Source organism: Pygoscelis adeliae, unplaced genomic scaffold (assembly GCF_000699105.1).
Source record: "Pygoscelis adeliae isolate BGI_AS28 unplaced genomic scaffold, ASM69910v1 Scaffold30, whole genome shotgun sequence".
In the NCBI taxonomy this organism is placed as follows: domain Eukaryota; kingdom Metazoa; phylum Chordata; class Aves; order Sphenisciformes; family Spheniscidae; genus Pygoscelis; species Pygoscelis adeliae.
Genome location: NW_008823915.1, coordinates 1,700,920 through 1,721,508, shown reverse-complemented (window position 1 = coordinate 1,721,508; position 20,589 = coordinate 1,700,920). Strand labels below are relative to the sequence as shown.

Here is a 20,589-nt window from a genome sequence, read left to right as displayed (position 1 = left end):
CCAGTGAGATATTTGAAACAAAGGAAGCAACAGTAAGGTTTTTTTTTAAGGATGAATGTGGGACTTAACCAATTAATTGTTTGTTTTCTTAAAGTATTGCAATCCAGGGCATAGGAGATCTTGCTGTCAGCACTGAACATGCATCACTTCTGACTCCTAAAGTGTAGGCATGGTTTTGAATGTAATTGCATTACAGTGATTGTCAAGTTACCACCTGCATGGGCCACAAAACTTCGCTGCTCATGCATGTCCCACCTGACCTAATTGTGAGGTTTAGGTCCCAGCCAGGTAATCCCAATCCCTGCTTGACCCTGTTGGCTATTCTTGCTGTCGCTGAGTTTTTCCCAGTCCTTCCAGTCCTTTGCCCTCTGTTGTCCATTCGCCAGCTCTGGCTGCCTTTCACTGTATCTCCCCAGTCTCCCACCTGTGCCTGACAAACATTTCTCTTACCACTAGGTCCTCTCTCCTTCTCCAAACCTCATGTTTTCAATTGGACACTACCTTTATTGTCAACGTCACTGATTCTTGCCTCTTTCCACACCCAGTCATTGTGTTGGCTTGAACTTTTTCTTATTGCGTTAAGCAGAGTAGGCTCGCTACATAGGATGAACCAGTCCTTGCTGTCCCTCAGACCCCAGAGTGGAGTGGGGTCTGTCTTCACAATGCCCACGTTTTGTCTAAATGGGCACAAAAGAATTGTGCACTCAACAATACAGGTGACTTGGCAGTAAGTGACAAGAAAATAGAGAAGCTGTGGGGTTATTGAGGGGTTGTGGTGCTGGTGGGTCTGCAAGCAGCGCAGGGGGATCTGTGCTGAGTATGGGCAATACATGAATGTCCAAGTTGGCCAATTTTGTTGGTTTGTAGTGCCAGTCACTACACTGTCAAGAAGAATGAGACCGATGCTGTTGACTGAGGTGCTGTGCTCTGTTGGCCAAGACCATGATACACTTTAAATCCCTCGCTTGTTAAAAATCTGCTTCTAGCCTTAATATAAGTTTTGTTTCTCCACAGCTAAATTTTTGGAGCAAGTATGTAGGTAAGTAAAAGACTTTTCCTAATCACTTCTCTGTGTTTCCTCAAGAATAAGTAGTACTCAGCCTTCCTGCTGCCATGTATCACATACTGATTCAAATTCTCGTTCTCATATATGGGGTGTGCAAAGAATGTTTTCCTGTCCTACCATACAAACATTCTTCCTGAAGAACTTGAGGTGCATCTATGCCTATCATCAGTCATCTCCCCAGAGCTAAGGCACTGGTCAAAAGTGCTCTCTGATGCTCTAACCCTGCCTGATGTGGTCCAAAGAGGAGCCCCACCACTGCTCTTCCCTTCTGCAGTAACCTGCCTCTCCCTGTCTGCCTCAAGTTTTGCTCTTTCTTCCCCTTCTGCCCACTCCACTCACTCTGCAGCTGTAATTCAGAAGCCAAACAAATACCCTTGTCTCTGGGCTAGCACCACGGAGGTATTACCATTCGGTGGCAGAAACTGTGGGTGATGCTTAGAAATCTGGAGAGGGTCTGTTCGTGTTAATGTTTGATCTGTGAGCTCTGTATGATTCAGGGACTGAGTTTTCCTGCCTCTGTTTCAGATGGAGATCAGTGTGACCCACAGCCTTGTTCCAATGGGACCTGCAAGGACAATATTGGAAAATTTTCCTGCATTTGTAACAAAGGCTGGGAGGGGGTTTTGTGCAATTATGGTAACGCTGCCTTTAATCCACTCTAAAATAACATTCTTTGTGACAGGGATCTCTGAGTAATCGGGATCGACACTTTTGTCATTGCACAGTATACTTGCTTTCTTTACTAATGTGATTTCTCTTTTGCTTCATGATGTGGTAAAAGAACTATCTGTGCTTATCTAAAGCAAAATGAATTTTGTGTTGCCATGGGAGAGATTTGGAGATCTGCGATACCTAAATTTTACAGAAATACTGGGAATAATTCTGTAAAGCAGGGTTTTGAGTTACTTTAGAACTATGAGTACAGGGATGATGGTGGGGTTTTTTACAATATAGGAAAAAACAATCCACTGCAAATATTTGATTGTCATCACTGTGACAATTTCTTCCTTGGACAAAAGCTGGATAGCGTATTTAGGGATGAGGATGTATGTCATGTATCATCAACACTTTGCACTGTCTGACTTGCACTCAGTGCAAATGAATTTTCTGTTCTCCAGTCTACCTGCCCTGACAGTAATCTCTGTTTTCTCCATCTCCCCACTTGCGTTATTTTGCACCAAGGTCTGTTTGCTGTCTCAGAGCCTGAGTGCCATTAAAACCCACAACTGTCATCCCAAATCCATTGTCAGCTGTTGCTCACTTGAATCGTGATGTCATTTTGCCACTTTACCTTCCTGTGACTCTTTCGCTTTCCAACTTCTCATGTCTCTCTTGCTGTTCATTTTTTCCGTAGAGGTCAAATACACCAACTGTTCTGTCAATAATGGAGGATGTGAACATTTCTGCAGGGATGACCCTGCCAACCAGTGCCGCTCTTGCAGCTGTGCATCTGGGTATCAGTTGATGAATGACCATACCATGTGCAAGCCTGTAGGTAAGAGGAGGATGTTCATAGTCCAGATTCGACAGAGGATTATTCAAACATGAAGTAAGAGGGTTTTATGGGAGAGTTGTCTGCAGTGCACTTTGTACTAGTTTTCAAAACATCCATTCCATGCAGAGTAACTGCCTGTATTTCCCAACTCCATACCCACTTTATGGCCTTTAATCTGTGTTTGCCTCATGGAGACATACAGGGGAATCAGGAAACTGCATCTTCTGCAAAGCATTGAGGGAATTCCATGGAGCCACTGAATAGTATTGCCTAGGTTAGAGAGACAGAAGGAATGCTTTAGAAAGAGGTTTTGTATTGGGCGATCTGGTCTTTGCTAGTTAACCTCTCTGCATCTCCTGTAGTGGAGTTCCCCTGTGGAAGAGTGAAAATGGACTACATTGAAGCCAAAGCAGGATTCAAAGTTCGGCTCATTGAGGGAAAAGTAGGAAGAAGGGGAGACAGCCCTTGGCAGGTAAGGAGAAAAGAGTTTTTAACCACAAATAGTTCAGGCTCTTCCTGAACAGCTCTGCCTGCCTAGCTGCTCCAGAAAGGCTCCTACCTTACTAGTGGTGGTGTGACGTGAAGCTAAGATTCCCTTAGCTTAGCCTTTCCAAAAGCAACCCAAAAGTTGGAGTAACAGGAAAAAATAGTTTATTATCTGTTAGGACTCTTGACCTTGTCACTGTTGCCAAGTTTTTTACCTTACCTTGCCAACAATGTCAGGAGAGAGGATAGTGATGACACTTACCTACTCTGTTGCTCCACCCTGGGGAAGGCCACTTAATCACTGCAGCTCGTGCTGTGTGATGTATGCTTCAGCTACTGTAACAGCCTTCTGGTGGGAGTGTGAGGTAGTCTTCTCGCCCTTTCTGCATGGATCTGTTCTTATAAGCCTCATCTGTCATGAGTTCAAGTTAGCAGATATAATCAGCAAAATATGCCATAGCTTTACAGAGCAGGTTGGGACATCACAGAGAAAGGGGAGACCTCGCAGAGCTTATTGGGGAACTAGTGAATGCATACAATCAGGGCCTAGTTCTCTTTGACATTAAAGGCCCTTTTACACCGTAGCATGAGAGTTGCAGGCTGAGATGACGCACTGTCTCTGGTGTGCTGTGGACACAAGAATAATCCCCTCATTTGAGCTCTGTGTTTCAAAGCTTTGAAGTACCGAAGTGCTTCTTGGCAGTGACCAGCATCGTCCCATGCTGATTTGGATGAAGCCAGCCCTCATTCAGGAAGAATATTCAAAACTTTTTTGTAGGTGTTCCACAGAGACCTTATTCATAGTACTTTTGTCCCACTGTAGAGCTTTGGCTTCAATGAACGTGACATGCTTTGGTGCTTGATGCGTCTGGGCATTTTGCAACCACAAAGAAGAATGTGTACAATATTCTGTAAGCCATGCTCCATGCAGTGTCAGACCTCTCTTTTTTCTGTTTCAGATTATGCTGCAAAATAGCAAAGGGAAATTTCTGTGTGGGGGTGTTCTCATCCATCCATCTTGGGTCCTAACGGCAGCACACTGCACTGAGGCAGAAGAGGGACTCAAAGTAAGACTTGGTATGGAAAAAAAGTGTGTCCCCATTTTTTTAAATGTAACTGTTTCATTCCCAAGGTTTATCATCTCAGGAGAAACACTAGCAGGTTATGAAGGCAAAAGTCCTTCTTGGTTGTAGGAGTAGGTTGTCTAGGAAGTATTTAATATGCACCTTAGCACAAAACAAAAAAGTTTAGTAAGAATCTGATTTCATTTGAGCCACTATCAACCGTACTATGGAAGTGAGCTGATGTCTTCTGAGTGCTGCTGCTTGTCTATAAAGTAGAGAGACTTGATCTCTTCTGCTTGTGTTTTTCTGGTGATGAAAATACTCAAGGTCATCCCAATACTGAAAAAAAAGTCTTGATCCCAGGAGGAGAATGTCACAGTGCCTCTTCCTGCCTTTTCATACATTTGAACACCATTACTTAAGTGAATTTCAGTAGAGAAGGAGGAGAGGTGCTGTGGAATGGCAACACTGCCTTTACTGGCACTGCTGCTCTTAAGCATGAGAAAATCTATGTCAAGTACAGTACTGCTCCTGAATTAACAGACAAAAATAATTAGTGTTCCGTTCACACTTAAGTAGAATTTTTTTTTTAATAGTGTTTTCTATCTACCGTTGGTGACAGAGGCATAACAGCTCAACTGCTTTCTTTCTCTGTTAGTGAAAAGATAGGTTGTTCCCAGTAATTGTGGAAAGTCTTGCAAATATATTGTCTGTATACATAGCCTTGGAAATATATTGTCTGTATGCATGTTCCATATACACTGTGGATGTGCAGATGTTTGAGAACAGAGACAATAAGACACATACAGATGGATGTGTTTAGGTACATCCTCCATCGTTCAACATAAAGGATGAATGGAAAAGCATGTGATACAGGCTCGGGTCCTCTTTGTGCCAGAATATCCACCTTTTCCACAGAGGGACATCAAAGTAGAAGTGCGTGTGGTAGTCTGGAAATATGTATACAGACTACACATCTCCAAGCACTTCCAGTTACTAGTAAGTAATTTTCTTCCCAGTTAAGTGATTGCCAATATGTATATTTAGTTTTAGTGAGGCCCAAGAAAAAGAAACCTGTGCAGTTTGCTTGGTAAAGGATCTTGGAATGTTTTAGGGAAAAGCAACCGTCAGATGTGGTGTTTGAATGCTCTGCAGTGCTAGATGTAGCTTTAAGTGTAACTTGAAGGAGATAGGTCAGCAGAAAAATGGTAACTAGGGGAAGTATTGAGGCTGCACATAAATTACTCCATCCTGGCCTCGTACTGCAGGTCTTGGTAGAGATCTGTGAAGACTGACAAGCTTTCAGCTGGGATAGCCGTGCCCAGAGATCTCTCTGCGGCAAAGAAAGAAGGGGTGGGATCTGTCAAGAGAGTCCTGTGCTGTCCAAATAAAAAGTGATTTTCAGTGGGTGAAGAAAAGTGTTGGCACTTAAGAACCCTGATTTGAGAAGATTTTATTTTTTTTACTTAAATGAAACTCAAGAGACATCTCACACATAAATTTCGGGTGAGTATACAGAGTAATTTATAGTGTAAGGATGATCAGCAATAGGGACTTGAATTTCTCTCACTTCTAGCTTCCCAAAAGATCTTCCTTATTAATAGAGGAAGAAGCAAGTGTGTAGTCATGGACTGAGAGTTGTGATGCGTGAGAGGAGAACCCTTCTCATTCAGTCTTGAGCAATACTGGTGTGGTGAGATGGAAACCACAGAAGAGTTCTTTGCTGTGGTATGGGGGTGTGTGTGCAGGACTGAGATGACTACAGCCTGAGACTTCACCAAGAGAGGAGATTCTTCTCCAAATGATACTCCAGGTCAAGCAGAAGGGAACCTTTTTAAGTCCCAGCCTAACATCACATGGTTGTCCTTTTACATGTATCTTTTGGGCATTTTACTGCCACTGGAAAAGCAGTTCTCATCAGAAAAACGCATGCTCTAAACCCTAGAGATATCTAGTGAGATACATGGAACAGAGTTTTGAATTAAGACATTGCCGTGTCTGTGGGGGCAGGTGTGAGCTCCATGACAGTAATGAAGGTGTTCATACTGAGACTGCAGAGGTGATACTCGACCTGCCCCTGTCAGGCTGGGATACCCAACACTGTTCTGGATTTGTCCTGCTGCAGCTCTCTGCTTGCCATCCATAAGAGCAAACCTGGAGGGGAAGCTAGCATCTGGGTTTGCGCTCATGAGCTTGGGGAGTAGTCTTGTAGCAGGACTCACATGGCTTTTTAGTGTCTGAAGTGAAAAGTTACATCTCAGAGTAGCTGAAGTTTTAGAAGATGGATTTGAGAACAACCCAGTTTTCCTGTTTGTGGCTCTTGTTCCTGCATCTCCAGCTTAAGAGCATCCAGAAGTGTGTTCAGAACTCCAAGAAAATAGAGCAGATAGGTTAATGTAATAATTCAATTCAAAATACTGTCTCTCCCTTCAGGGAACAGGTCTCACACTTCCTTGTTTATGTAGAACTTTATAATTAATATTTTTCTGCCAGCAGCAAGATTATGGTGCTCCTTATTGTGTAGAAGGAACTAGATGCATTTCACACAGCCTTTAGGTTCAGTACATCCAGGTGTGGATAGGACTTCTGGAATTTGAAACTCTTGGGGTGGATAACTCAACTGAGAAAGGAAGTATTCATGACCAGATGTCAAAAGGGTTTTCTCCTGGGCTGGGGCTGGGGGAGCTGTTGCTGCAGTAGCACCAGTGCAAAAGCTGTCACCTGCTTGTTCATAGGTGTCTCAGGACACAGGTCATGGCCATGCTTGTATACAGAGCATGTGAAGCCTAGCAGAAAGTATGCTCCTATACAACTAAACTGCATTCCTCAGAGGAGATGATCTGACAGTGTTTGAGTCCAGAGTTATTTCTTGAGGCTTAAAGCAGAGTTTTGTATCTGTGAAGATAGGAATAAACCGCTGCCCCTTATCTGCCAGTCAGCCCCCAGCCACAGTAGCTGCAGAGTGGGTAGCAAGGAAATGTGCTCCACGGGTGCTATGGACACTGTTGCCACAAAGAAGAGAGGTCGTGATAGCAGAAAAAAACAGATTTGTGAGTCTTGGCTTGATAATGGCAAGTTCTTCAGGCTCTGGTACTACTTAATACATGTCAGAGCAGTTTCAGTCGTCTGCTGTCTGCTGTGGCCATGTATGAAACGTCCATCAGCTGTCTGCAGAAGAGCAAGAGGAGATACTCAGAAATAATTGGTCTGGAAGTCCAAGATCCAAAGCTGGACTTAAGGGGTCTTTTGAGAATCCGTTTCTGGAACTACTGTGGGTCATAAAGTCCCTACACTTAGAGACACTGACTCTTTACAGAAAAAAAACCCGAACAGCTGCAATACCTCATTGACAGGCTCAAGCACAGGGGAGCTTACACTGAAGCAAGTGACTTCAGAAGACCTTGGTCACACAAAGACAGAGCAACTTGGCTTTAGAGTTTGTATCTGGAGGGATTCAAATAAGACTGAAAGAAGGCAAAAGTTAACGGGGTGGTGGGGAAACAAATTTGAAGGGTGGTGTTGTGAAGCACACATTTGAATAGGTGGTGATAAAGAGCAACTTCCAACTCGCAGAGAGACCGAGAAAGAAAGGATGCTTCCGTCACACACATGCAGCATGGGCAGAGGTGAGGTGTCAGCCTGGATGTCTTGCCACCTCGTGTGCTTGGATGTGTGCCTGCCTACAGCTCGAATGTGCATAATGGATAGTTCTCCAAAGAAGTGTTTTTATCAAGTACATACTGAAGTAGGCCTTGATACGAAGCTTAAATTAACCAAGAGCACAGTTCAGAAATGTGACAGCCACTGGTCATTATTCTTGGGGCTACCTCTTCACTCCCTATCAGAGAGATCTGTTTCTGTCTTTTCCAGTGTATCACAAGTGACTTGTTCTTGCCTTTCTGGCCCCTTTCAACTTAGTTTCCTGCTTACAGTTCCATAACTGCTTGGCCCACAAAGTGGCCATGATCATGTAGCACAAATAACAACTGAGAAGTCTTAAGTAGTGAAAAATTCCTTAAAATACAGATGTAGGATTTCAGAAAGGAATAGCCTTACCAGTCAGTCATCTTTATCTTATAAATCCTGAAGTTCAGTCATTCAGGCACTGGTTATACAGCATAAAGCTCGTGTACTGTTGTAAATGTCTTGCTTTGCTGTATGCTTGCTCTCCCAGCTTTTAGTGCTGACTCCAAGAAGATTGTTTTCCTCCTAAAGAAGACCTCTCAAGTCGCACAAGTGTACTGTAATATCAACACAACAGGGCAATACATAGGCATTTCAGTTTCTCACCTGATGACCATACCTCTAAGGTACTAATTCATTTAGTACTGTATGTATTCATGATTCAGGTAAATATGGGCTGTGATGAGATTTGTCCACCTAGTAAGAACACTGTTAACCTATAACATAAAATGAACAAATGTCTATATTACAAGGGAAGTAAAAACGTGAAGTACAGTCCTAAAGCCCAATGTAATCCAGATGCCTTGGTGTTCAAGGTGAAGGAAGGTTCGGTTGCATCTGTCATCTTGTTTGCTCTTCCAGGTAAATTCCACCGTCTCCGTACTGAGGCAAACGAGCAAACCATTTGGGTTGATAAATGTGTGAGCCACGAAAATTACACCAAGGAGACCTCCGATAATGACATAGCCATGCTGCACTTGGCTGAGCCCGTGACGTATAACAAATACATGCTCCCTATCTGTCTTCCCACCCGCGACCTGGCAGAACAGGAGCTGACAAGAAGTGGGAAGCAGATGGTGGTAACTGGCTGGGGCAGCACAAGTGATGTTAAAAACAATTATTCTACTTTCCTCAGTTATATTCAAATCCCCATAGTTCCCCGAAACGAGTGTGCCCAGGCAATGAGATTTACTATCTCTGACAACATGCTGTGTGCTGGGAGCTTAGGAGACAAAAAAGATTCCTGCACTGGGGACAGTGGAGGCCCTATGATCACTACATATAAGGATACTTGGTTTTTGGTAGGACTGGTGAGCTGGGGCGAAGGCTGTGGAAGAACGGAGAAATTTGGAGTCTACACCAAAGTTAGTCAGTATCTTGAGTGGATCCAGCACCACATAGATGAGATGTCAGCTTCTTCGAAGGGTTGATTCCGAGCATCTGGAATATTGTGACGATGTGCTAGTGACGGTATGCAGTGTAATGTACTGTCAGATCTTCAGTATTAAATATTGAGTATATATTAACCTTGTGTACTGTTTTCCTTGGTACCTATTTTTTTTACGTCTTTTTTTTTTTCTTTTTTACATTGTTTACATTAGTTAGCTTCTGGGTTATGTTTATTTGTAGCATGGTCCTATTTAGGCCTTACAGGCAAGAAATAATACCCTATCACTCTGAGGTGCTGTACAGCACTGTAGAAAACAAGATAGTCCATGGTCAGACGACTCCATCTTTGAAGTATAAAATGACTGAATTGGTTGGGGCAGGGGGCAGGAAGGGACAAGAGAAAAGTGTTTTAAAAATCAACGTAGTGATACAGTTCTGTCATTTCAGCTTTATGCTAACATATTATCCACAGTAACTGTTTTGGTTTGCTCTGTATTTGTATAGTTTTTCTTTCAACACAATGAAACGTTCATAATATCGTCACTGCCTCCACTCATTCACATCTTGCTCTGTTGCTCACAGATTAAGCTGATTCAGGAGGTCACTAGAACTTCTCTGTATTTTCTATTCCTTGCACACTCGCTGCCTGATTTTACCCCCCCAGACTTGATTAAAAGTCAATGGGAATTCTGCTATTACTAAAAAAAAAAGAGGTTTAATTCCAAGCTTTCACATGCTCTATTTATCCTATGGTCTGTAAATCTCTTCTAATTAGCAAGCTAAGCAAACACTTTTGTTCATTCCTATTCTAGTGAATGCAATCAGCTGCAGTCTATGTTAACATTACTAATACTTACTGATAAATATATGTGTGTGCATCTGTATCTATATGTCTGTGTGTATGTCAGTAGAGAAAAAAAACATAGCACCAATAAGTTAATAGGAAGTAGCAATAGTCAAAATGAAGTTTAATAGAATCACAATTTATGCTTGTTTTTAATCTTAGCACTTAAGCCTGCTAAATATAATTAATCTTATAGAAAAAAAGGTGAAACCAACTCTGCTGTAATGATACATGCTTCCAACATCTCTGTCAGGATTTGGACCCATATTTGGGTCAGTGAAGAACGTCAGTCTGCTCTTGTGATGAGATTGTTAAATGAAAAAAACATCAGGTACAACAAAATTGTAGTGGAATTTGTAAGAAATTTAATATGCTGTCAGCAAAGAGGTTTAATACCTCTTAAACTTGTGGACTTAGTCTTGTTGACTTACAAGCTGCTTACATGCTTATTAAGCAAGTGCTGAAGTCAATTCACGCATAAAAGAAGGAACAGTTGGGCTAAGGGCTTCATGTTGGAGGTAAGCTGAAACTGAAGTCAGCCATCTCTCTGTGTCGCTGTCTCTGTCTCTCTTTTCCTCTTTTTTCCCCCTCGCCTTTTTTATTTGGGACTGGATTTAAGGATCAACGAATGTTAAAGAATAATGCTTTAAACAGCAGCCTTCCAGCCAGGGCCTGCACCAAGAATACGTGCTTCTGAGACGGCTGAGGTTGCAAGACATCTTGAACTACAAGGAAAAACATTATTCTGTTCAAAGCCAGTAAAACATGGGTCTAATTAAAGGCAGATATCTTAATGTCAGTGAATAGCTGTGACTACTACAGGGCAATATTTGCCTTCCTGCAGGTGACTGCTATGGATCCTCCTACACACTCACAGCTCTGCATATTTCAACAGATGTTTACAGAGCAGCTTGTGTATTTTCTGGATCAGTTGGTCTTACCTACTGAAAGATGATGTGTCAGAAATCTTCTCTCAAAAATTCCAAATTTTCCTGAAGAAAATTGTTGCAAAGAAGTAGCTTTTATTGTTGGATAATGTTTTTAAGGATTTTTTTTTTTATTAAATACACACGTGTATGTGTGTAGAAACAGACACACAATTTTCTTCTGATTTTGGATTGCAAGTGTGTTTCATAGAATCCAGAAGGTTGTCTCTCCTCTGTCAATATTTGTGACTGGTTAATGATTAACCTCTTGACCTCATGGCTGTTCCTTGGTGTACTCCAAATATCCTGTCTTCCCCTAAAAAAAATGAAGAGAAAAGTGAGTATAATCGTGTGGTTCTGTGTAAAGTGAATGCATTCTGGATCCTGTGTTTTTGGAAAATGACACAGAGAGCAGAGAGGTATGTGCTGTCGAATCTTGGTAAATTATTTAGCCTGGGAAGGTAATATGAAGAAATAAAAGCTTCTCTCTTCTAACTTTTACTGCCAGGTATGTGGTGGATGGTTTCCTCGTTGAGGTTTGCGCATGCGGTCTTACTTGACCAAGACCATCAGTAACTACACATCAGCCGCCGTCATTAGCAACTGCTGGCTGCAGAGTGCAGCTCAGATGTCGGTCTGGAATCTTCACAGTTTAAGCAAGGCTGTCACTGGAACTGGCTTCTGCTCAATTTGAGCCTGATCCATGCCTCCCATGTTCATCATAGCGTTTTTATTACTTCTGTGGGCTTTGGATCAGACCCTGCACCACATCCTGGGCTAGGTCAATCTCTGCACGTTGCCTTGTGAACTACTGGGATTCCTGTGGTAGTGTGCAGCATTGGTGTGACTTGGAGAAACAATGGAAATAGATCAAAATGAACTGGGTAGAATTTGCTTTCTTTCTCCCTTCTTTTGTCCTCTTGCTTCTATTTCTTCATCTTTTTTGCAGGCTAATTCACCCTTGTTTTTGTGATAAAATAGCACTTTCATTCTTCTTTTCCCTCTGAAGGAAGTCAGGAGGAAGTCGGAGTATTCTGCATGCTTACTGAAATGGAGAGCAGTTCCTTACTTGTGATGTTTCTCCTACTGATGTGCTCCATCGACAGCAGCTGTCCGTTTTCCTGTTCAGGTAGGTACTTCTGAATTACGTCTGAATTATGTTTTTAGCTTAATTGTCTTATTGTGACAATCTTGGCATTTGAACTGAAACTACATACCTTTTCTGAACACAAAGTCCTATGGGTTGAAGAATCACTTCCTGAAATGCACAAGAGAAAAATAAATATTCATATATGTTTCCAAGAGAAAACAGCCTTTCTTAACTTCCTACTTAGACCACTATCCTGTTGAAAAGTATTCTCCTTGTGATGTTGAACCCAAAATCTGAATTATTTTTGCATGGCAATGTTTTCAAATTTGGGAAGCTAAAATTAGGCACTTTCAACATGTGTTCTCAGACCTTATGTTCATTTTACTACAACTACGCAAGGTTTGGAAATGGCTTCAGAGAGCTTTAGAACAGGTGTGAGAATGCACAGGATCTCATGAATCATTATGGCTGTCCTTGCAGAGGAGGAAGAGCAGAAGTAGAACTGGTATCTGCAAACCAGAAGGCTTTACAACAGGCGTATCCTCTATGTGATGGTACTTACAATAGGTAAATCCTTTAAAGATGACCCCAGAACTCAAGGGGTGGTGAAGGGCAATTTCACTGATATAAGTGAAAGAGATTTTTTCCGTTACCAGGCAGTAGGATCTGTCTAAAGCTTTTCTCAGCTAAGAGGTTTTAGTGGCTGTTTCTAATTGCCTAGAAATGAAGCAATTTAATATTATTCTAGAATTTCAGTCATTGCTATAGATACCAATGCTGCAACTGCAAAGAAATGTGTGTCTTTATGGTCCATCTCCAAAACTGGGTTCTTTGTCAGAGGGTTTTGACTTGTCTAGGACACTAAACCATGACTAGGAAAAGAGAGTACTGTTAAATGAACTGCTGTATGAATTCTGGTAGGCTTTGTCAGGATTACAAAGTGAACTTGCTTCTTAAAACACTTCTTCACAGCAGTTTTTCACAATCAGAGGGATGGGGCCACACTTCTGGAGATTTAACAAAAAGTTAAAAACCTCCATCTTCTCTAAATAGTGACTCAGGGCTCAATTCAGTCACTGCACCTAAGGGTCCAGAGGTGCTTGAGATGGCACATGGTATCAATACATCCACGAGGGCTGAGTGAGCCCTCATTTTCCTTCAGAGCATCCTGGCTGGAAAATCCTGGGAGCACTGTGCTTCAGCTAGAGGTGCCATAGCAAAGACTTGCTATGGAGCATCAAGGGGGAATGTGGGGAGGATCTTGCTGCCGTATTCCCTCTTCTGGCCACTCCTCCCTTAATTTACTGGCAGTAATAGCTCTTAAGACATTGTGGTAGGAGGGCAGATAGCTTAGTGAAGCGAAGTTGAGATGAATTAAATGTAAGTGCAAAACTGACACTTTAATGAAGGAGCGGTGTCTGTCCTATTGTGGCCACAGTAGCTACCTGGAAAGCACCGGGTCTCCATTACTGAATATCTAACAAAGCTGACACCAAATACAAACCAAACCTCTCCTTTCAGCTTTATTTCCACATGCACACACAGCCAGGCAACTAGTGAATCAGGATGGTTAGGCAGAAAAATATAACCAGCCTCAAAAGAAGCTGCACTACTCAAGAGTCTTGTGGAATAAAAACTTATTTCTGCACTAATCTGCAAGTATCAGTAGTGGGTCTTTCGATCCACTAGAAGAAAGCTTAAACTACTAGTGTCTTTTGTTGGAACACAGACTAATTTTGTTTTCCTTTGGGCTGTTCACGTAGATTCCCTCTCACCTTCTTTATATTGTTTACTCAACTGAAAGCGTGCATGACTGTGACTGTAATGATGCTGGTTTGTTGTCTTCCAATATCAACTGTTCAGTTTTGTTTTTCTAGCGTTTATGAGAAAAGACGAAGCACACGAGGTGCTGAAAGTCCATAAACGTGCTAACTATTTTCTGGAAGAGATTCGTCCAGGGAACTTGGAGAGAGAATGCAATGAGGAAAAGTGTTCATTTGAGGAGGCTAAGGAGATCTTCCATTCGCAGGAGAAAACGGTGAGAAACTTTATGTTAGGAAAAATAGAGGAAAGTTAAGTGAGCTGTAAGTAATCCTTCCCAAGCCACCTGGCATGGCTCTGACAGGTGTGTGCCTATGGATTCTGCAGCTTAGTAGTCAGGATGGATCACTCAAGGCACCTGTGAGATCTCACTTTCTAAGCGAGTGCTCAGTTTGTTGTGTAAACATTAAACACAATTCCTTAAAAATATCCAAAACCTATTTCTGTGAGAGCCTCAATCCAGCAACGTGATTCTGATATTTCCAGAGGCCACTTGCTTGATCAGACCCCTCCAAACACAGAGGAGGAGCGCCTCGTTCCCAGGGCCCGATAGCGTCCAGCTGGGAAGCAGGGCTGCAGGCATTCTGCCGGGGAACTTCTGCCGAAGCAGGAGTTTGAACTGCAATTTTAAATAGAGGTTAAATATAATTTCTCTTGTATCTAGCCTGAGTTGCTTAGGTGATGTCTTCCTTAGCAGGTAGTGCAGCGCAGTAGAAACATCTCTTCAGAGCAAAGCAGTTGGTGCTGAGGACCTTGCATTGACATGTTTTGGGAGGGGGGGAGGTGTCACTTGAAACTTGTAGGCTGGTGCCTTAGATCCTTTTTTATGGATCTAAGCTTTCAGTTTAATTTTCATTCCAATACAACCCAGTTTATGCACTCTGAGGCCGGTCCATGATGCAAACGAAAGCGAGCTGCATGGTGATGATCAGATCTGCTCTGAGAATGTATTTTACTGTTCTAATCAAAATGTTAATTTACGTGCACCCTAAAAAAAACAGTTTTCTAAATTACATCTTCAGTAACCAATATGATCACTTACTGACTGTTTTCTCCATTTGTGATTTCTTCTTGCAGATGGAGTTTTGGTTCAATTACAAAGGTAGGTAAAAAAGGAATTCTTAAAAAAATCTATTTCTCGCGTCCCTTCTGGGTACAAAGAATTATGTGGCTGTTTAAAGCCAGGCTTCTCCTAATTCCTGGAATTACACTATGCCTTGTTTCTTCTTCTTAGGTTTAAATCCGTGTAGTACAAATCCCTGTAACAATGGTGGAGTCTGCAAAATAAGACACTACAATTACTTTTGCATCTGCCCCCCAAAATTTGGAGGAGACAACTGTGAAAAAGGTGAGTATGGGGACAGACACATTGACATTCATTGTGAAGGAAGGATTAAGGCTGGAATTTGCTCCTTGGATACTTGAGCTGAACCTTTGCACAGGCTTCTCACCGAGGTTATCAGTAGTGACTTTACCTGTCTGATACAGAACTGGTCGGTTGTTTAAGATTCATACATTAGAACAGTGTTTTCTTGCATGACCTGTTGGGGCACCGCCACCCTAGGAAGGGAATCACGATGTGACAGCAGCTGTAGCTACTTCTAGCTGTGCTGTGCAGAAGAGCGTAGCACCACCTCCTGTCACACAGCAGCTGCAGCTCTGGGCTCTTGCACTCCTCCGTGCAAGCCCTGAGGAAGGCACGTGGCCATCTCCCATCTTCCCCCAAGAAAGGGTAGGGAATTTCCTCTTCTTATCACTTTAGAGTGTTAACAACTCCTGCCGTAGATGCCTGCACTGGAGATCGTTCATCGTGAGGCCCTATTCTCTTTTTAATTTTATTGAGTAAATGCATCAAACAGATTAGCCAAAGTTTAGCGTAAACCAAAAAAAAATTGTATTTATGTTGTAATATACAAATGATGAAAAATGAAGTAGAAAAGCTGTCTATCTCTTATCAGATTTTTAGTCCTCTGAAATACTGTATCCGGTTTGCAAATGACTGAGGCATGAAATTACAGCAAAAGCCAAAATAACATGGAAACTACGAATCATAAGTAATTTTTTTTCCCCCAAGTGCTTTTGTCGACCTTTTCTTTTTACAGTGAAGCAATTAAACATGATTTTTTTTTTTAATGTAACAATGTATAAAAAAACTCAGTCAATTTCTCACAGACTTGGCCCCCACCAAAATGCCTAGTACTTTAAATCTGTCATGATATAAAAGATAAGATGTGCAGACGGATCAAAAATGGATGCATTTAGAAGTGTTTGCTCTTCCAGGCAGATTCTTGCCCCTGCTCTACAGGCAGGAAGGCCTGGAGCCCAGCTATGGCCTCAAGACAAAGCTGGCAAATAGGAAAATGGTAGAAACAGGCGGACGGCAATAGACATAAGGCAATGTGTTTGCTACATTTGTTTGCTACAAATCAGCGTGGTTTTGCTACAAATCCGCGTGTTTTTTCTGGAACTGTAAGAGGTAGTTCCTTCTGTTTCCCTGTGAGATTTTAGCAGATTTTTTTCCTACTTTTATATAATAATAGTGCTAGAAGCTGTGTGCTGCTCAGGGGTCCATGCCTAGTAATAACCAAATGAATGCCTGTGTGTTTCCATCACAGAACAGTTTGAATGCTGGTATAAGAACGGCGGGTGCTGGCAGTACTGCAGGGACAGCAGCAGCGCCTTTCACGTGGTATGTTCCTGCGCAAAGGATTACACCCTGCATGAGGACGGGAAGAGATGCGTGCAAGCAGGTAAAGCATGGTCAGCTTGGAATTACTTCAGGTAAAGAGCTGATCTGCAGGCGCGGTCTCTTCCTCTTCACTAGCTGCAGAAGAGCTACACATGCTATAGCTACTGCAGCTGGCGCTTAGCATATGGAAAAGATCTGTCTTATTTACAGTGTTCTATTTATTTTAAATTTTAAGGTTCTTCTCAATCAGGTGTCTCTAATCCAGTGCCCCCGTGAGCACGTACTGGGTAAAGGAGCAGCGGTACACTCTGGGGTGGGCCTGTTCCTTCTAACAGCAGCACGGACTTAGATCAGCTCAACTCAGTTATGAAGCTAAACCACAGTGTTCGGAGGCGAGGGAACGTGACAAGGGTCTTTAAAACTTTGCGTTAAGGTGTCCTGTCACAAGGGGAGCACTGGGTTCTGTCCTGAAGAGAGCCCTCGGCAGACTGCTCCTGGAGTACCAGCCATGGCCGATGCCTGTGGTTCAGAAAAGGCACAGCCATGTGCTGCGTTTCTCGGTAATTAGCTCTACACACCCTGGTCAGATGATGGCGGGAGAGGGTGGCGAAAGTGGAGTTTGACATCAAGATGTCAGAATTGTTCCTGGGCTCTTACAGGAAGGTTGAATCCCATTCTTGGACAGGAAAAGTGCTGCTTTTGCATTGGAGTTTGACACGACACCACGCACCCTAAACTCAAATCTTTATTTCTGTCTTTCCCCCCTCCAGCACCATTTCCATGTGGCCTGATTAAAGCCAGGCAGGCTCTGGAGAAAGAGCAACTGGGGCAGAAAATGCTCCCGAGGGGCCTGCGTGAGCACGGGGACGATGTGGCCGAGTGGAATGAGAGCACGGAGGGCACATTTAGGCAAATGGAGCTGGAACAAAGTGCTGTAGGGGAAAACGAGACCTTAAAGGATGCCTTTGGGCAGAGCATGCGCATGGAGGGTGACGCTGGACAAACTGAGGTGGCAGGAGGTAATTCCAGCTGGAACAAGACACTGGTGGACTCTCTTACCCAGAAGCTGCTGGGGGATGGTGCTGCTGAGCAGGAGGCGGGTGCCCCTGAGCACGATGAGGCAGTTCTGGGGACTGCCAGGGCTGGCAAGCCCGGGAGAGGCCCGGCTCCACGGCGCGAGCTCACCCGGGGCTCTGCGCGGCAGAACGAGACCACAGCGCCTGCTGCCAGGCAGAAGGAAATGGTGGGAAATGCTGCTGGGCAAAACCAGACAGGGGCCATTCAAACTGTGCGTGATGGGCTTAATCAGAGCGGTGACTGGGGAAATGTTTCAGACAGGCCTCAGTTCGTCCAGATCAAGGTCAGCTCTACTTCAGAGCACAGTGACTCCAGGATAACAGGAGGAACTTTGTGTCATCGTGGACATTGCCCCTGGCAGGTAATACTTTTTCTTTCAGTCTGGCCGTAAATACCGCACCTGAATGCTTTCCTACCTTATCATCACTGGTTCCATCTGGAGCAGAGCTCATCAAGCCATTATAAAGTTTTTTTTCAGGGCGAGAGCAATCCAACCACATGTATTTCTCAAACTTCTGCAGGCCTTTTTGTTGATAAGTATCTTAGTTGCCTTATTTATCATTTCCCCCTGTCCTAGCTGTATGCGCTTTTGTGATCTCAGCTTAATACTTTCTCTGTTAACTACATCAATCAGATCTTCTCCTGCTCTGTTATTCAGGTTCTTTATTTCTAGATGTTCTTGGTGAAAAGCTGTGCTTCCGACTCCTTTTGGAAGGGCTAGTGATATTTTTCACAAAACTTTTTCTATGACCCGATGATATTCTTCATTAGAATGTTGAGCTTTTCATATTTGTTAGGGTAAGGATGATAAAACTGAGAGGGCTCAGATGTGAAGGCGAGCAGCACGTGGGAAGTAGGGGACCTCCCTGAAGTGTTTGGTTTATTTCCACTGTCTTGTTTTTTTAATCCTGGTTTTGGGCTTTTTCTTGTGTGTGTGTGCGCATGTCCGTATTTGTTACTAATTTTCACTTATTTATATTGTCTCTGTTTCATCAGTGTACTATTATAGTTTATGGGCTTGTGCATAGAAAGTTAACAGACTGATCTAAAAAAACCTCAGGTTACTGTCAGTCTATTTTATTCCTGTCACGCAAAAAGATTTTCCCATTCCACACATCAGGAGGTATTTTACAGGTGGAAAAATAGTAGGCTGAACCTGTGTGGGCCAGGCAGTCACTGTGCTCTTTTGCAAGCTGAAATGTCACTACCAGTAAACTGTATGGGTTTCTGCCACCTTACACACTTCTAGGAGGAACACCAGCTGCTTTCCTTTTGATCAAGCGAGACCCGATTGTGGGTTGCGAGAAGGGAATGCAGTCTGAATGCATGAAACCCATACAGTTTCTTCTTGAAGTGTTACTGTCAAGGAAGTTTTAAAGTTCCATTACATCGGGCAATTCATAATTGAATCTTGTATTAAAAAAAAAAAAATAAGGGTTTTGGCAAACCCTTCATAACCTAAGACAGAATTTTCAGGTAATTTTTCTTTGCTACTTTTCAATGTTTTGTTCTAGCACTACTGAACAGAATTAAAAGTATCAATAGTACATAGAATTAAGTAAAAATGGTTTACGTAAAACATGACATTACTCCAGGAACTAGACCAAGGTAGGAGGCTAGACTGTGTCACACCATTTTCCGCTACTTGATTATTAACTTCACTGAAACTGCAGAGTACCAAAATTTAAGCTTTTTCCTTCAGTTTAACATAGGAAATAAAAAGTTCAGGGAGGACTTTAATTAAAGAGATGCTGAGGCATTAACGGAGCTTATAATTGCAAATGAACAAGACAAACATCTCCCACTGAGCATCATGTTTCTACTTCTCAATTTTCTACTCTGTAGATCATTCCAAATTTTATTACCAATAAAAGGAAAAATACAAGTCTTTCTTTGAATCTCCACTCTTACTTGCACTTTCACTTGACAATGGGGAAAGTGAAAACCTCTTTTCTACCCCTTGTTCATGTAGACAACAAACCACTGCTCTTTTCTTTTTTAACCTGTGTACCAATGAAATACGCCTTGTGTTACTGTTCTCCCCACCCCAAAAAAATTTGAAGCCACACAAAAAAAAAAAAAATCACCCTCATACTCGTTTCCTCAGAAGAATGCCAGACACCATAGCTCTAATCCTATTTGATTTTTTGACAGGCTTAGGTCATCAAATATTCTGCTCCATTGTCACAGATGCACAATCATTTTATTTTATTAGTTTTATCATCCTCATCTTTGGTCGGTGCGCTGTAGTCACTGTTGCCAGAAGTGTTATTTTCAAGATACAGAGACTGCAGCTGACCAGAGAGACTGACAGTGTGCATACGTACCTAACACAGCCCCGGTGACACGGTCTTCCTCATCTTTCACACAGGTTTTGATCCGGAATAGTAAAGATATTGGCTTCTGTGGAGGGAGTTTAATCAGCAGTCGCTGGGTGGTCACTGCTGCTCACTGCCTTGATCTCGTCAGACCACACCATGTTACCATAGGTGAGTACAATGTGTCCATTGTATAAACGCAGGGGTCATCTCTTACTTAAAATGCCCTTTACATTGTACGGACAGCAGTAAGGTATGGTTGAGAAACGGGCAGACGCATCCAACCTGACACGATTGACAGAACACTTCATTTTCTTGGCAGCAGTTAAGTGCAAAGGGGCTCCAGCTGGTCCCTTTCGTTTTCATGGAGAACCACCTGGGAGCATAAGGCACAGATCCATCTTTTTCTGTCGCCCATTTTGGCAACTCATTGTACATGGAGACTGAGCACATCTCAGGGTACACCTCAGAAGGAAGAAGGATTCCTGTAGGTGATGTTCTGCTCTCAAGTCAGTTTTTTAATCAGCCTTACGATTAGTTTCCTGCTGCGCTGCCTGCTTCTCATTGCCTGTAATTGCCACAGAGCAGAAAGCCCCTCTCCCTTGTAACGTCCTACCGCACCGGTTACAATAGCAGGAAT

General features: G+C 42.8%; 2 protein-coding genes across 2 annotated transcripts in view; both read left to right on the top strand.

Annotated features, from left to right (window-relative positions):
• PROC (protein C (inactivator of coagulation factors Va and VIIIa)) overlaps positions 1 to 9,225 on the top strand; it is a 9,818-nt gene extending 593 nt beyond the window's left edge. The window contains exons 2-8 of the mRNA XM_009319051.1: positions 1 to 32; positions 1,015 to 1,039; positions 1,592 to 1,702; positions 2,421 to 2,561; positions 2,924 to 3,033; positions 4,007 to 4,124; positions 8,657 to 9,225. The exon at positions 1 to 32 is cut by the window's left edge and continues 138 nt beyond it. Of these exons, the coding sequence (XP_009317326.1) occupies positions 1 to 32; positions 1,015 to 1,039; positions 1,592 to 1,702; positions 2,421 to 2,561; positions 2,924 to 3,033; positions 4,007 to 4,124; positions 8,657 to 9,225 (1,106 nt within the window). The remainder of the gene's footprint in view (positions 33 to 1,014; positions 1,040 to 1,591; positions 1,703 to 2,420; positions 2,562 to 2,923; positions 3,034 to 4,006; positions 4,125 to 8,656) is intronic.
• A 2,273-nt stretch (positions 9,226 to 11,498) lies between these two features.
• The window catches only part of LOC103912827 (coagulation factor IX-like), a 10,210-nt gene continuing 1,119 nt past the window's right edge, over positions 11,499 to 20,589 (top strand). Inside the window, exons 1-8 of the mRNA XM_009319239.1 lie at positions 11,499 to 11,604; positions 11,964 to 12,083; positions 13,922 to 14,082; positions 14,943 to 14,967; positions 15,100 to 15,213; positions 16,481 to 16,615; positions 17,325 to 18,010; positions 20,003 to 20,120. Of these exons, the coding sequence (XP_009317514.1) occupies positions 11,499 to 11,604; positions 11,964 to 12,083; positions 13,922 to 14,082; positions 14,943 to 14,967; positions 15,100 to 15,213; positions 16,481 to 16,615; positions 17,325 to 18,010; positions 20,003 to 20,120 (1,465 nt within the window). The remainder of the gene's footprint in view (positions 11,605 to 11,963; positions 12,084 to 13,921; positions 14,083 to 14,942; positions 14,968 to 15,099; positions 15,214 to 16,480; positions 16,616 to 17,324; positions 18,011 to 20,002; positions 20,121 to 20,589) is intronic.